Source organism: Citrus sinensis, chromosome 1, assembly GCF_022201045.2.
Source record: "Citrus sinensis cultivar Valencia sweet orange chromosome 1, DVS_A1.0, whole genome shotgun sequence".
Classification (NCBI taxonomy): domain Eukaryota; kingdom Viridiplantae; phylum Streptophyta; class Magnoliopsida; order Sapindales; family Rutaceae; genus Citrus; species Citrus sinensis.
Window position 1 is genome coordinate 2563262 of NC_068556.1, and position 14081 is coordinate 2577342.

At 33.8% G+C, this 14081-nt stretch overlaps 2 protein-coding genes across 4 annotated transcripts; both read left to right on the plus strand.

Annotated features, from left to right (window-relative positions):
- Positions 1-2586: 2586 nt before the first annotated feature.
- LOC102630346 (cyclin-A2-1) lies at positions 2587-8301 on the plus strand. Of its 2 annotated transcripts, none has more exons than XM_015529651.2 (12): positions 2587-2763; positions 3773-4136; positions 4350-4593; positions 4946-5076; positions 5504-5596; positions 5746-5879; positions 6608-6683; positions 6946-7022; positions 7117-7150; positions 7234-7383; positions 7496-7630; positions 7809-8301. In XM_015529651.2, exons 2-12 carry the CDS (start codon positions 3810-3812, stop codon positions 7866-7868), a joined length of 1461 nt encoding a protein of 486 aa, XP_015385137.1. In that variant the 5' UTR covers positions 2587-2763; positions 3773-3809; the 3' UTR covers positions 7869-8301. The 2 variants fall into 2 exon arrangements, with proteins under 2 accessions (XP_015385137.1, XP_006476192.1); XM_006476129.3 differs by having other exon boundaries at positions 3781-4136.
- A 1876-nt stretch (positions 8302-10177) lies between these two features.
- On the plus strand, positions 10178-13870 carry LOC102629851 (serine/threonine protein phosphatase 2A 57 kDa regulatory subunit B' kappa isoform). Of its 2 annotated transcripts, XM_025097775.2 has the most exons (3): positions 10178-10736; positions 10835-12014; positions 13092-13870. In XM_025097775.2, the coding sequence occupies exons 1-3, from the start codon at positions 10654-10656 to the stop codon at positions 13446-13448; spliced, it is 1620 nt and encodes a 539-aa protein (XP_024953543.1). In that variant the 5' UTR covers positions 10178-10653; the 3' UTR covers positions 13449-13870. The 2 variants fall into 2 exon arrangements, with proteins under 2 accessions (XP_024953543.1, XP_006476191.1); XM_006476128.4 differs by having other exon boundaries at positions 10179-12014.
- The last annotated feature ends 211 nt before the right edge of the window (positions 13871-14081 follow it).

A 14081-nucleotide genomic window follows, 5' to 3' on the forward strand; every position in this document is an offset into this window, starting at 1 on the left:
TACGAAATGTAAGTGAAGTAGGAGGCATCCCTCGTCTGTAAGGACAATTTATGTGAGCATATATTTCATAAAATTTAAAGTAATCATATATAAGTCCCAGTTAGGTATGTCTGATTGTAAATATCAATATACTATTGTGATAACAGTTGTAAATATTTGTAAATATCTGTGCAATACAGTAATCTGGTGTGTAACTAGTATTAAAAAAAAAAAAAAAAACTCTAAAGCCTTGATTTGATTCCTGAAATAAAACTGTTTAATAGATTTTGAGAGAGAGTTTTGCTCTTTTAAATCCCCCGTTCTTTTTTTTCCCCCTTTCCAAAAATTATCAATATCTATCTGGATTCTGGATAATAAAGACAGCATTAACCCCCATCGGTTGCCCACCGCAACATATTAATTAAATTAAATTTAGAGAAACGCTGGGTGGTTTTATTTATTTATTATTATTATTATTATTTATTTAGTCATTGTAGACGATTAAATGTATATGTTTGTATTTCATCTGGCTACACCTGTTAGATTTCTTGAATTTCTTAAGATTTCGTGCTTATCTTGATAAAGTGGAAATCATTGAGACTTTCTTTTATTAGTTGTCACCCTTTTTAGGTGCTCTAATTATTATATATGGACTAAAATTTTACTTTAGCACCTCCAAAAATTCGACTTCAGTTAGCTAAAAGTTGTTTGAACTTTATTCGTGGAGGTCTTGTCGGCAAGTAAATACAGCTACTTAATTACCAGTTAATAAAAGATGAATAATAATAAAAGCATGATACTCATGGCTGCATGCACTACTAGAGATTACCAACTGTAATTTGTAAGTTTAATGTAAATTTAAAGAAAAATTTTAAAAATTTCTAAAAAAATTTAAAATTAGTATTAAAAGACAAAAAATGAAATATGACTATGTATATTGAAATAACCTATTCAAAATAAAAGAATTTTATTATTTTGAGTGGACCTGTCTATGTTACAGATTCTGTAACAAACATCTCCCGTCATCCCACCATCCGATTTTCTTTTGTTTAGTTTCTCACTCCACATCCAACCACATCCAACGGCTGATGCTGCAGTCTGTACCTTACAGATTCTGTAACGTAGTTTTGTCCTATTTTGAGTTACCTCGTGGTTGAAAATCCACAATAAATTCCTCTTTTTTATTCTAATTTTAAGTTTAAACATTTCGAAAATCGCATAGTTCTTTCCAAAAGAGCACTCCGCATTGACTTTCACCAGGCATGCAAACGCGGCAATATCTTAGTGGATCACATTTATAGATTCCCGCACATATAATCCACGGACCACTGATTAATATTTAAATCACGTGGTCAAATCAAACACGAAAACAACATTCAGGCCACTGAAGTCTTTCCTTATAGACCTAGATACAATTAACTTTTAATACTAGACACACATAACCACGCTTGCGTTAGTTTCTTCATCTCTCTCTCTCTTTCTTGCCCTAGGGACGTTCTTCTCCCCCCCCCCCCCCCCCCCCCCCCCCCGCGACCTGCGAGCACTATTTTTGGGCTGGTTTAAATTTTATAATTTAAATTTTTTTTAGAATTATAAATAAAATAATAGAAAAGTGGTTGATGGCAGATGTGATTTAAAGTGGTTGGTGGCTGACGTGACAAGTGTAATATTTAATAAAAAGAACAAAGTTTAGGTAAGGGGGGGGGGAGCTTAAGACTTCCAAACATTTTAGATCAACATAATGGTGAGATTGGTATTGTTAAGTTTAGATATGGTAAATTATAATCATGGATATGGCTAACCACGTATTCTTATTATCTTAATATAATAAGGTTAGTAATGAAGTGTGTTTAATGTATATAGTGTGGGGAAAAATGATTTAATACATACATGGACACATAACATACTTATATGACTTCTGTGAATAGAGTTGAAATTGTAGATTAGTCTCGTAGCATCATGTGATGGCTTTGTTCACCAAAAAGTGAGAACCATCCCCTAATAAATTGATGTGAAAACAAAAATTATCATAGAATGGGTAGGTGAAAAAAATTAAACTATGAGGCTAGTATAAAGATAATATTTTATGAATTATCACATACAACTTTTTCTTTGTATGAATTTTTTTAAGAATAAAATTAAAGTATGAGGCTAGTGTAGAAATAATATTTTATAAATTATCACATACAATTTTTTCTTCGTATGAATTTTTTTAAGAATAAAATCAAAGCTACATCAATTTAAATCTTATGACCCAAAAGAAAAAAAATTCCTTAAAGATAAAATTTTTTTTGATATAACAATAGAATCATTTTTACTACCTCACTTATTTTTATTTCATTTTAATTTTACTCGGAGTCGGAGCCATACAAATTGTGATAATTGTAACAGTTCAAAACTAGCTAGAACTTAGTAGAGGCTTTGTATGTTTATTTCTAAAAAGTTGGGGGTTATTTTTACGTTAGAATAAACTTTGGGGATCTGTTTGGGTATTTTCTTTTTCTATATATATATATATATATTTAAAAAAAAAAAAACTGAAGAGCGTGGAGTGGAAGCAGTAAAAAGCGGAAGCGGAAATAAGAAATTTTTTGGAAGTTTAAACTGTACTCCGTCCCGCTCACGCTCCCCACTGCTGCGGCCCTGCCCCTGCTCCTGCAGTAGTAATATAACACCAGTCACACTCCTCAAATTTCACAATCACAATTCACGCACACTCTTCACTCTCTTTTCAAGAGCTCTTTTTGACCCGATTCGAAAGGTCTCGGAGCTCCAAGTCACTCAGTAAGCTCGGTTTTCTTCTATTCTCTCGGATACTTGCTTACACATTCCTTTTTTTTTTTTTTCCCGTGTTAAATTTTGTTGTTTCGTTGTGTTATATGGATCGATGAGAGTCACAGACTTTGACGAGACAATGACGATATTGTTTTGGAGTTTCGTTTCGTAGATCTGTGATGGAGTCTCCTTTTTCAGATATTTCCTTTCATTTACCATATTTGCACAATTTTTTTTTGTCATTAAATTATTTGCGTTTGAATGTGCAATTTTTGTTTTCGTTTTATATTTTCAAATACTGTTTCCTGGAACGAATTAGTGGAGGAATTTTTGGTTGGAGCAGAGGATGGATAACTTTTGTATTTTGAACTTTGAATGTTATTTATTATTTGAACTTGAAGCTAAAAGGTGACCAAATTTTCCAGAGGTTAGGGTTTGGTTGGCTTATGTGAAAATGCAGAACGAATCTGTGTTTAATTTCTGATAAATTGTGAAAAATAAAAGAAAAACTGAAATGTGTAATTAATATCTGCAAGCAAAATGGCTTTCATAATTTAGCTGCATTCTTGTCCTTCTAAGTTATGTTTCCTGGTCAAATATTTAAAATCGTTTGATTGTGTAAAAATAAAGTAGTTTTTTTTTTTTAACTTTAAAAGGGGATTGAAGTTATTGATGCTCCCAATTTGGTTTAGAGATCTGTTGTTTAAACTAATCCTTTTGAAGATGTAAACATGAGCTGTTCTCAAGTAAAAAAGACTTTAGTTATTGTGCTCCCCAGAATTAAGCAAAAGCATAGTAATTACAAATATATGCTATATCTGCTCCTCTTGAGATCGCTATGAATAACATCAACATTTTGAATCTACCAATGCTTGCTTATGAGAACAGTTGATTGTACTTGGCATTTGATGTTTAATATGTTAGCGTTAGCATTTCTTGCATCTGCACAATTGCTTTATTGGCTACATGCCTACGTTTTAGCTTCTTGTTTTTATTTTTTGCACTGAAATGGCAATAGAAATGCAGGTCCAATGAACAGCATTTCAGATTAAGTCATGCCTCGCTCTTCTTCAAGGCATGTGAACATAAATAAAGAAAATAAAACTCATGCCAAAATTGAAGAGCCTACTTCACGGATCACACGAGCAAAAGCTAAAGCCCTGGGAACATCAGGAGGGATATTTCCCTCCTCAAAACCTACCTTTAAACCAGATCACAAGCATGTTCTAAGAATGAATTCCAAAAGGGGAGCGTCGGATGAGAACAAAGCTTCTGTGACTGCTACCTCAGGCATTCAGCATAAGAGAAGGGCTGTACTTAAAGATGTAACCAACATCTGTGAAAATTCGCATAGAAACTATAGTAGTTTTGCTAAAATTCAGGTGAGTTCATAACATTTGTCTACATGATTGTTTGATTTTACCAGACCACTAAAAATGGGAGATGGTCAGTTTTTGTATACAGTGATAATACCAACAAAGAAATGGCGCGGCACTTTTTGTTTGTCTAGAAACTATATCAACTTCTACTATTTTTGAAAACTTTTTGGTATAAGGATAAGAATTTTTGTATCTGTTGATATTGCTGGTTGACAGACTAGAAAGCAACCTAGTAGTAGTCCTCCAAAGAAGATTGCAAAGGTGTCTTCAGATGTCTGTGCAGAAAATCTACTTGTTGAAGAAGATGTAAAAGAAAAGTTAGCTGAAGAATTGTCAAAAATTAGGATGGGGGAACCACAGGAGGTGACAGAAAACACAAGTGAATGTGGCAAAGCAGATCGGAACCATCCAACACATGTTTCAGAGAAACCTTTTGGACTCCAAGGCCATCAAATGAGAGGTTTCTGTTCAATTTCAAATTATTTTAGAACGGTTAATGGAAATATGAGTTGTATAAACTGTAAGGCAAACACAATTATATGCCAGGATATCTTCTAAATGACATTGCATGCCGCTATTTTGGAAGGGTTATGCATTTGTTGTCTTCTCAAAAATTATGCAACAGAAATTGTGCATTATGCCCTTATTAAGTTGTTATTATACTTAATCTTGTGATTGATGTTTGGGAGACAAAAGAATCTAATGATGTGAAAAAAAATTTCAAGTAAGACGTAAAAGAAAATGTGCAGGTTACACAGTTCTGTTTCTAAACTTATGCACAAAGGTGACAGTCTTTTAATTGGGTTATGCAGAAGAAAACAACTTGTGCGAAGAACTGCAATCAAATGGTCCAAGCATTGTGAATATTGATTCAAACCTGGAAGATCCTCAAGTGTGCAGCTTATATGCCCCTGATATATACAATAATATACGTGTTACAGAGGTTTGTGTTGTAATTACTACTTTCTAATACTTGTTACCGTGCTTTTTCATTCACTGGATGTCATTATCATTGCCTGTGCTTAAGTAAACCAGGTTTGCTTCTTAAAGAACTTCTTAAAGTTGCTGTTGTTTCTGGCCTTTTCCAATCTCTTAAGTTATTTATGCTGGCTGCTATTATGATTATCATCATATCCTTGCGAACTCTGATGTCCACTTGCAAGTGTCTTCTTGTTTGGCTGGGACCAGGAGAAAGCATTATGGGTTCAGTTTGATTTTTGTTCAGACAGACTATACTTAGTTTGGTTTATTAAGTAAAATTTTTTTCATTTTTGAAATGCTTCTTGGCAAAGAAAGGATACTTGTTTACTGATTTAGTGGATGTTGTAAACATATTTAATGCTGATTTTCTGAAAATTCCCTCTTTTCAGCTTGACCAAAGACCTTCAACAACTTATATGGAAAAGTTGCAGCAAGATATCACTCCAAACATGCGGGGAATATTGATTGATTGGCTTGTGGAGGTGAGTCAGCCTGCTACAGTTTGCCTTTACCTAGCTTTAATGCAATAGCGATGTTTTATTCTCAAATGAATTTGATAAAAATGTATATTTATATCCACAAAATTTTAAGATAATTGATCAAAACTCATAGTTTATGTTTCCTCTTTTAGGTTTCTGAAGAATATAAGCTGGTTCCAGACACACTTTACCTCACAGTGAATCTCATTGATCGGTTTCTCTCCCAAAATCATATTCCGAAGCAAAGACTCCAGCTTGTTGGTGTCACTTGCATGCTAATTGCTTCGTAAGTTCCAAGTTTTATCACTTTCTTAATTGCTGTATGTTTTTAGTTTGTGATATCTGTCTCATCATTTGAAAGTTTCTTATGTCTCTCTTGAGGCTTTTATCAGGAAAGGGGGGGGGGGGAGAAAAAATTTCTTATGTTTCTGTATTGAAATGCTGATGATGACATCAACAGGTGAACATTCTTGAGTTTGAATGTACATTTGATACAAATGTTTTGTCAACTTTGACACATTTTCTAGAGATAAATCAAATAATATAAGTTTCAAATGGTCGGTAATAGAACTAGGGTTTCTTAGATTTATAATGTTAGTTGAACATGTTGGGTATGCTACTTCGTAGTGAATATCTGTCATTTTGAAGTTTAAAAGAATAATTGCAACGTAATAAAATGCTTGACCTTTGTTTTCCTTTCTTAGACTCCTACCTTTTTAATCTCTTGATCAATTTTTTTTATTTTGACATATAAAGAATTCTTCAATTGAATTATGAAGACATTCTATCTCTCTAGTGTGAATGTGCATGGAGATGAGGAAGTGCAGTAATTATCTTGTATTGCTTTACATTCATCAATTTGTTTCAAACTTTGAAATCTAACTCAAATAGCATATCGTCGACATAACTTGAATATTCCTAAATTAGTGAACATCAGATATTATGTTTATTTTGATTATTGCACTAAATGATTCCTTTTTCCCTTTTTTTTTCCTATTCCACTGTGGTTTAAAGAAAGTATGAAGAAATCATTGCACCACGACTGGAAGAATTTTGCTTCATCACAGATAATACCTACACGAGAGAAGAGGTATGATTTTACTTGGCAATTTTATGAATATACCGACCATATGTTCTGCTGCATCATGTAATTCTTGTCATCTCTCCTAAATAATTGGCCCAAGAGCAAACTAGCATTTTCTAGTCGACCCGATCTGCTTAGTTAAATAGAGAGTATTCTTAGGATATTCAAGTTCTGAAAAATCCCAATTTATCAATTTTGCAATGTCCAATCTTGCCTTTGTTCTTCCCCATTCTGATTTATAAGGTTGCTAATTGAAGTCAATTGACAGGTTTTGAAAATGGAGAGTCAAGTTCTGAATTTCTTGCACTTTCAATTATCTGTTCCCACCACAAAATCATTTCTAAGGTAAAGCACCACCAGCATCTTCCTTAGCCTTTTCCAAATACCTCTTGATAGTGCAAAAGACTAATTTTTTTTATCCCTCATTTTTGGTTTTTAGGAGATTCATTCAAGCGGCTCAAGCTTCACATAAGGTAACCTAAATGCAAATCATACTCCCTGGTTTAATTTCTTCAATAACAATTTAGTAAAACAACTTAATTGCTTTGATATTCAGGTTTCTTGTTTGGAGCTTGAATTCCTAGCAAATTACTTGGCTGAGTTGACTCTTCTGGAGTATAGCTTCCTAAGGTTTCGGCCTTCCCTTGTAGCAGCATCTGCCGTGTTCCTTGCCAAATGGACGCTTAATCAGTCAGAGCACCCATGGGTCAGCATTTTTTCTGTTTCATTGATCTAGCAGGGCCTAGTTTTGTTCATTCTTTACACTCCCGAATAAGATAAAATTACCTAAATTAAATCTTTCTGTGAACCTGCTGCAGAATTCAACTTTAGAGCATTATACTAGTTACAAGGCATCAGAGCTGAAGTGTACAGTACTAGCACTAGAAGATTTGCAGCTCAATACTGACGGTTGCTCACTAAATGCCATACGTGAGAAATATAGACAGGAAAAGGTAATTGATTTTTAGTGCCATCTATCATTTTTCATATGAACTAGTTAAGCTAATCATGCATCCAAGTTGTTCCGGAGAACTTGGAACTATTTTGGAAAGTATGCCAAAACCTGCTCTAACTTTCTTATACCACTTCAGCTAGACAATCTGTTTTTATAAAATGCTGTTGTCGTGGCAGTTCAAATGTGTGGCAACCATGACCCCAACAGAGCGAGTTCTATCAGTTTTCTCTAGATGAACAAGTACAATAGCTGATTCTTCCTCATAAGATGAGTTACACAACCTGTTGACACAGCGCTTCCATTCTAGTTCTTGGAGGGTGATCTGGGTTCCCATCATAACACATTTTACCGTTTAATTTTAATTTATGGTTTGCCTTTATTGTCTGTTCATCGTTGTTGTAGCATCTTATCCAGTTCTGGTGCTTCCAGGTCAAAAATTGTAACCTGTAATTTCTGGAGTCTGACCAATTAGACAGACAGTTTATATGTCCTCTGAGGAATAATTTTCAGGACTTCCCAGCCTCCGGGAAGTCTTAACAACGGCTAGAATTTCTTTCCCCCTAGTTTACATGTAGGATTGAAGATGTAGCTATGCAGAGAGTACTTCTGTATCTAAACACCTGATTAATCATAAAGGCCCGAAAAAAAAAAAAAGTTATAGCTACCCTTATTCTTTTCTTTTATTTGCTCCATATTCTTTATTGTGTGTCGCTCTTTTTCTGATCCATTTACTTGACCAGTAAGTAACTAAACAAGCTGAACTCCAAAGAGCTTGACGGCTTAGGGTTCAATATGCATGTCATTTTTAGCCTCTAACTTTGGGGCAAATATATGTGCGAGTTTTTTTTTTTTTTTAATGGGAATGAGATATGACTAGAAATTCTCAGGTATGGTCTGTTATATTTTTGTAATTTAAAAAAAAAATCTTTTTGTAGCTATTATTAGTAATTTAGCTCTACTATACTGTACATTTTATGCAATGTGGTTGCTTACATACTGACTATAGATATAAATATTTCAACTGAAACAGAGCGTATTGCTATGTGGGATCTTACTCCCTTTATTATTATTTATTTTTTTGAATTATGCTATTTGTTAATTCCTCTCAGATTAGATCTCTTATAAAACTTAAACAAATGAAAACAATATTTCCTCAAGGGGAGGGCATCAACTGACTCATCAATTGACCTTCCACGTGTGCGAAGCTTTCTAATTTATTAATAGTAATATAAATTGGTACTTTAGAGTGGACTCGTCGGGCAAAAATGTGAATGTGTTGGCTTAGGATTCTTTTCCAAAGTGTTTCCATTGGACGTGTTTTTAAATAATTAAAACTTACAAATATTTGTTGGTGATAGATTATAAATTCATTTAGAAAAAAAGAAAATGTTTGCGTATATATTTTCATGAAACATTCCGTAAAAGGTTTGCTAAGGACAATACTTTTGAATAAACTTACATAATCGTCCTTATCGAAGGTGAGCATTGAGTCGATTGAACACAAAAATTAATGTATAGTGATATCACATGCCGTCCACCAGTGACCAATCCAACGGTTCAACGTACAAGACAGCAGACACACGTGTAATCAAGTTAACATGCACCGGCAAAGGAGTAATAACACTTAGATCCCTATAGTTCGCAATTTCTCATGTAAGGGCCTCAGTGTTTTACTTTTGTATCAAATATTGACAGTAGAGCTGAAGAGGTGGCAATTTGTGTTAAGAGTATCAAATGTTTTTCAAGTTCTATCAAATTTAAAATAAATAAACCTGATTTATTTATTTATTTATTATTTTAAGAATCTTCTAACGCTGATTTGTTTATTATAATTCTAATTCTGATATTTTTATCATAATTAATATTGTGTCACCAATTTAATATATATATATATAATTTTAATATTTTATAAAGAATCACATTTTTAAACATGTTCTTAATAATATTTTCAAACAAATTTATAGTACAAATTTCCTAAGCTCTAATTACTTTTATTTTAAATATAACTAACAACTTTGTAAATATATGAAAAACATAGGATGATTTTTTAATGAAAATAAGTTAATATTATATAAATGTGTTATCAATTTATCATGTCAAAAATTTTAAATCTAAATATGACTATATAAGTGACTTGAATTTCAGTCATTCAATAATTATGTAAATTTTGCTCAATCCAATCTATTTATTTATTTTGTGTTTTGCCCGGTTAGTGGTTATAGTAAAAACTTTACGGTTCATTAGTCTAACTGAAACTGTCACATATAATACCTTCTATGTTAGAAGACTTAAATTCATGTCACGGGATGACGGGATGATTGATGAATGACAATAGATCAGTGATCACTGATCAGGGACCTATTTGAAATAAATGGAAAATAATATCAGTATTTGAGTAAAAGTAAAACTCTAGGGACTTTGATGTGGTTACCAAAAGAAACCAGTCAACCACCGTAACTATTTCCACAAAAAAAAAAAGAAAAGTAAAGTTTACATTACATCCCAATTATTCTTTTTTTATTAAAGTTAAATCCTGCATTTTCCGAGAAAAAAACCTAGAATTTTCTCATCCACGAAGAACAAAAAAGTAAAAAAATTAAAAATTAAAAATAAAAAAAAAACAAAAACAAAAATAAAACGCCCATTAATACACAATTACACATCTGATAGTTTAGTTTGGTTTCTTTTCATGGAGATCAAACCACACCTACAACAACCTTAAACAAAGCAAAAAAAAAAAAAAAAAAAAAAAAATTCCTCCCTTTCCTAGATCTCCATTTTATCTCTCTAAAAGTCTCTTTGTTGTGGATCTTCACTCTTTAGATTCCCCAATCACTTTTATAATCAATTTCTCAAATTAACTGTCCCTCTGTTTCAATTTTTGAAGATTTGTGTAATCATTATTTCTTTGATTGTGCATGCACTCACATTCAAAATTTTTTTCCCTCAAAACCTTAAAAAAAAAGAAAAAAAGAATCAACTTTTTGCCCACATTGTCCTCAAAGATCTGATTTTTCTTCAATGTCCATCATTTTACCGCAAATCTTTTCGCTCTTTCATGTCTCTGTAACTTTTAATCGTTTACCCACATTCTCAACAGATCGGTAACGAACAATTTAGGGTTTCATTTTCCCTTTTGTTCATATTTATTTTTTCTTTTTGATTTTTTATTATTTTTGACAATGTTTAAGCAATTTTTCAGTAAACTTCCGAAAAAATCATTGAAACCGGATTCGCCTGAGTTGAATCGGACCAACTCCGGCACCGATTTCTCCACAAACTCTAACACAACGACGACAAGCAATAGCGCTGCTTCTGGGAATGGGAATAAATCCAACGGTGGAGAAAAATATTCTTCAGCGGGCAAATCCAATGTTGCGACAAAAAGAACCTCGTCAGCTGTGTTTCCCGCTAGCGTCGTGGCAGGAATCGAGCCGTTGCTTCCATTCAAAGATGTGCCCAATGGTGAGAAGATGAATTTATTTGTCAGTAAAGTGAGCCTTTGTTGTGTAACATTTGATTTCACTGACCCAACTAAGAATTGTGTTGAAAAGGATGTTAAAAAACAGACCTTGATTGAGCTGTTAGATTTTGTAGCCGCTGGGTCTATGAAATTTAGCGAACCGGCGATTTTAGCAATGTGTAGGATGTGTGCTGTTAATTTGTTCAGAGTTTTTCCTCCTAATTATCGGTGTAGTTCACATACTACTGGTGAAAATGATGACGACGAGCCTATGTTCGATCCCTCGTGGCCACATTTGCAAATTGTGTATGATTTGTTGCTCAAGTTTATTACTTCTTCGTGTCTTGATGCCAAGGTTGCGAAAAGGTATATCGACCATTCCTTTATTTTAAGATTGCTTGATTTGTTTGATTCCGATGATCCGAGAGAAAGGGAGTGTTTAAAGACCATTTTGCACCGGGTTTATGGGAAATTTATGGTTCATAGGCCGTTTATCAGAAAGTCTATGAGTAACATATTTTATCGGTTTGTTTTTGAGACGGAGAAACATAATGGAATTGCAGAGTTGTTGGAGATTTTGGGGAGTATAATTAGTGGGTTTGCATTGCCTTTGAAAGAGGAACACAAGATCTTCTTGAGGAGAGTTATAATTCCTTTGCACAAGCCCAAGTCTTTGGGGACTTATTTTCAACAGCTCTCATACTGCGTCATGCAGTTTATAGAGAAGGAGCCCAAGTTGTCGAGTACTGTGATAAATGGATTGTTGAAATACTGGCCGATAACCAACAGCCAGAAGGAGGTGATGTTCCTTGGGGAGATAGAAGAGATTTTGGAAGCAATTAATATGGTGGAATTTCAAAAGGTCATGGTTTCATTGTTCTGGCGGATTGGATGCTGCATTAACAGTTTCCACTTCCAGGTACTATTTCCTGGACCATCCTATGATTTCTTGACTCGTTAATGCTTAAGATTGCATGTGATTTTTTAATTTCTTTTCTAAGTTAGGCACCCATTTACTTTTTTCTTAAAGGAGTGTAAAATGGTATCTGCTGCTTTACTTCGTGTATTTTTAGCATGCTTTCTAGATTCTATCTTGCTCTCTTTCATTTTGAATATTTCTGCTTTTTGTTGTTCAAAGGAATAATTTCTTTAATAGTAATTCAAAAGTGTGAGGACTATTCTGATGTTTATCCTACCCTGAGCCACTACCCTGCTGGAGCTACCAACTAGATTTTTTACCTTGCATGTGACTGTTATATGATTGTTTATGAGCGTTGTGTGCTGGAAGCTACATGGGTAGTTGTGCTTTGCAGTTTTGTTGTGAACTTTTATGATGGTGCAATCCTCCCATAAAACCACCTTGATCCAACCCAAAATCATGAGAGGCTGTGAATCCAAAGTCGATTTCTATGGCCTGGGGTGGAAGAGGTTCAGTGCCTTCCATCTTGGGAACCCAGGATAAGTGGAGAACCAATTTGGTTCCACTCAAGCACAATGTAGAGGTTTCTTATCCTTGCATTTTTGGGATTTCTGGTGCTTTAATAAAAATTCTCAAGTTTGTATTCAGTTGGTTTTAAAAGGACTGATCAGATCATTAGCTTCTATTTATTAAAAAAAAAAAAAAGTTTTGGAGCATCTTTTTTTTGTTTGTTTGATGCTTAATGAGCAATTTCTTAGGTGGGAGGATTTCTTGTTAATACTTAATACCTCAACTATCTTTGTGATTTGCATGGTCTCATGGTGAGGTTCGACTTCTTGGTGTGGTTTTGGTTTATGCAACCTTATATCCTTTTTGTCATTTTGCAGTGGCACTTTCCTTCACTTTTTGATAGAAAATGCCTTATGGCTTTTGCCATTTTTCTCTTCACTATTATCATAGAGCAGCTGTTTTTTCTGTAGTAGTGTTGTATTTGCCTCTGTATTATGAGAGATTATTACTCAATATCCTTGGTGAAAGAACTTCAAAGATTTATTTTCTGAACTTGATTCATTTCAGGTCGCCGAAAGAGCCCTTTTCTTGTGGAACAACGATCAAATTGTGAACTTGATTGCACATAACCGGCAGGTGATTCTGCCTATTTTACTTCCAGTTTTAGAGAAAAATGCCCAGAGCCATTGGAACCAAGCAGTTCTCAACCTCACTCTGAATGTTAGAAAGATGTTCTCTGAGATGGACGACGTGCTATTCATGTCTTGCCATGCTCAGTACAGGGAACAAGTAGCCAACCTGAGCCTGGTAGATCAAAGGCGGAAGGAAGCATGGGAGCAATTAGAAAATGCAGCCCGTCTTCAGCCAATAACAGGAAATACTGCTGTTCTGGTGACTCCTTTAGCAACCTCAATTGCCTGTTAACCTACCTACATTTTGTAACTTTTGCTCCAAAATTTTTACAAGTCTTTCTCCGCCTTACAATATATGGGGTGGTGAAATCCCAAAAAAAAAAAAAAAAGGAGGGGGGGGGGGGGGGGAAATGGTCGTCGTTTAGGTTGGTGGGATTTCTTTTTTGTATGGTCCTGTGACAGCCAATTGTTGTAAGTCGTTTTTTTATTTTAATCCTGTATTCACCTTTGCTAATTGTTACTATGTGGGATGATAAATGCTTTCTCAGAAACTTTCTTGGAAGGCTCTTCAGCTTTATTAGCCGTAAACCAGAAAAAAAGCTTATATCATTGAAAACAACTCCCATGGAAGCGAATGTTATTTGATGATATAGGCTTATTTTCTGAACAAGCTGATCAAACTTCAGCTGAAATGTGAACGAAGTTGAATTTTCATATCTTGGTAGTTCTGGGATAAAATCACCATATCTTGTAGCAGATTTTATAAAATAAAAAAGAAATAGTTTTAAAATTTTAATTTTGAAAATTATTTTTATATTTAATACAATTCCATATATATCTTCATATATTATAATAGTAATTACTTTAAAATTTATAATATTATCAAAATGACCCTAATTAGCATTCATACTACCACTACCTAATT

What these genes read in the sequence shown, in the direction of transcription:
- LOC102630346 (XM_015529651.2), top strand. Translation starts at nt 3,810, where the DNA reads ATGCCTCGCTCTTCTTCAAGGCATGTGAACATAAATAAAGAAAATAAA. An exon ending in GTAGTTTTGCTAAAATTCAG is followed by an intron (nt 4,137 to 4,349) that starts GTGAGTTCATAA and finishes GCTGGTTGACAG; the next exon opens with ACTAGAAAGCAACCTAGTAG. An exon ending in CGGCTCAAGCTTCACATAAG is followed by an intron (nt 7,151 to 7,233) that starts GTAACCTAAATG and finishes TTTGATATTCAG; the next exon opens with GTTTCTTGTTTGGAGCTTGA.
- LOC102629851 (XM_025097775.2), top strand. Translation starts at nt 10,654, where the DNA reads ATGTCCATCATTTTACCGCAAATCTTTTCGCTCTTTCATGTCTCTGTA. An exon ending in CCCACATTCTCAACAGATCG is followed by an intron (nt 10,737 to 10,834) that starts GTAACGAACAAT and finishes GCAATTTTTCAG; the next exon opens with TAAACTTCCGAAAAAATCAT. An exon ending in TTAACAGTTTCCACTTCCAG is followed by an intron (nt 12,015 to 13,091) that starts GTACTATTTCCT and finishes GATTCATTTCAG; the next exon opens with GTCGCCGAAAGAGCCCTTTT.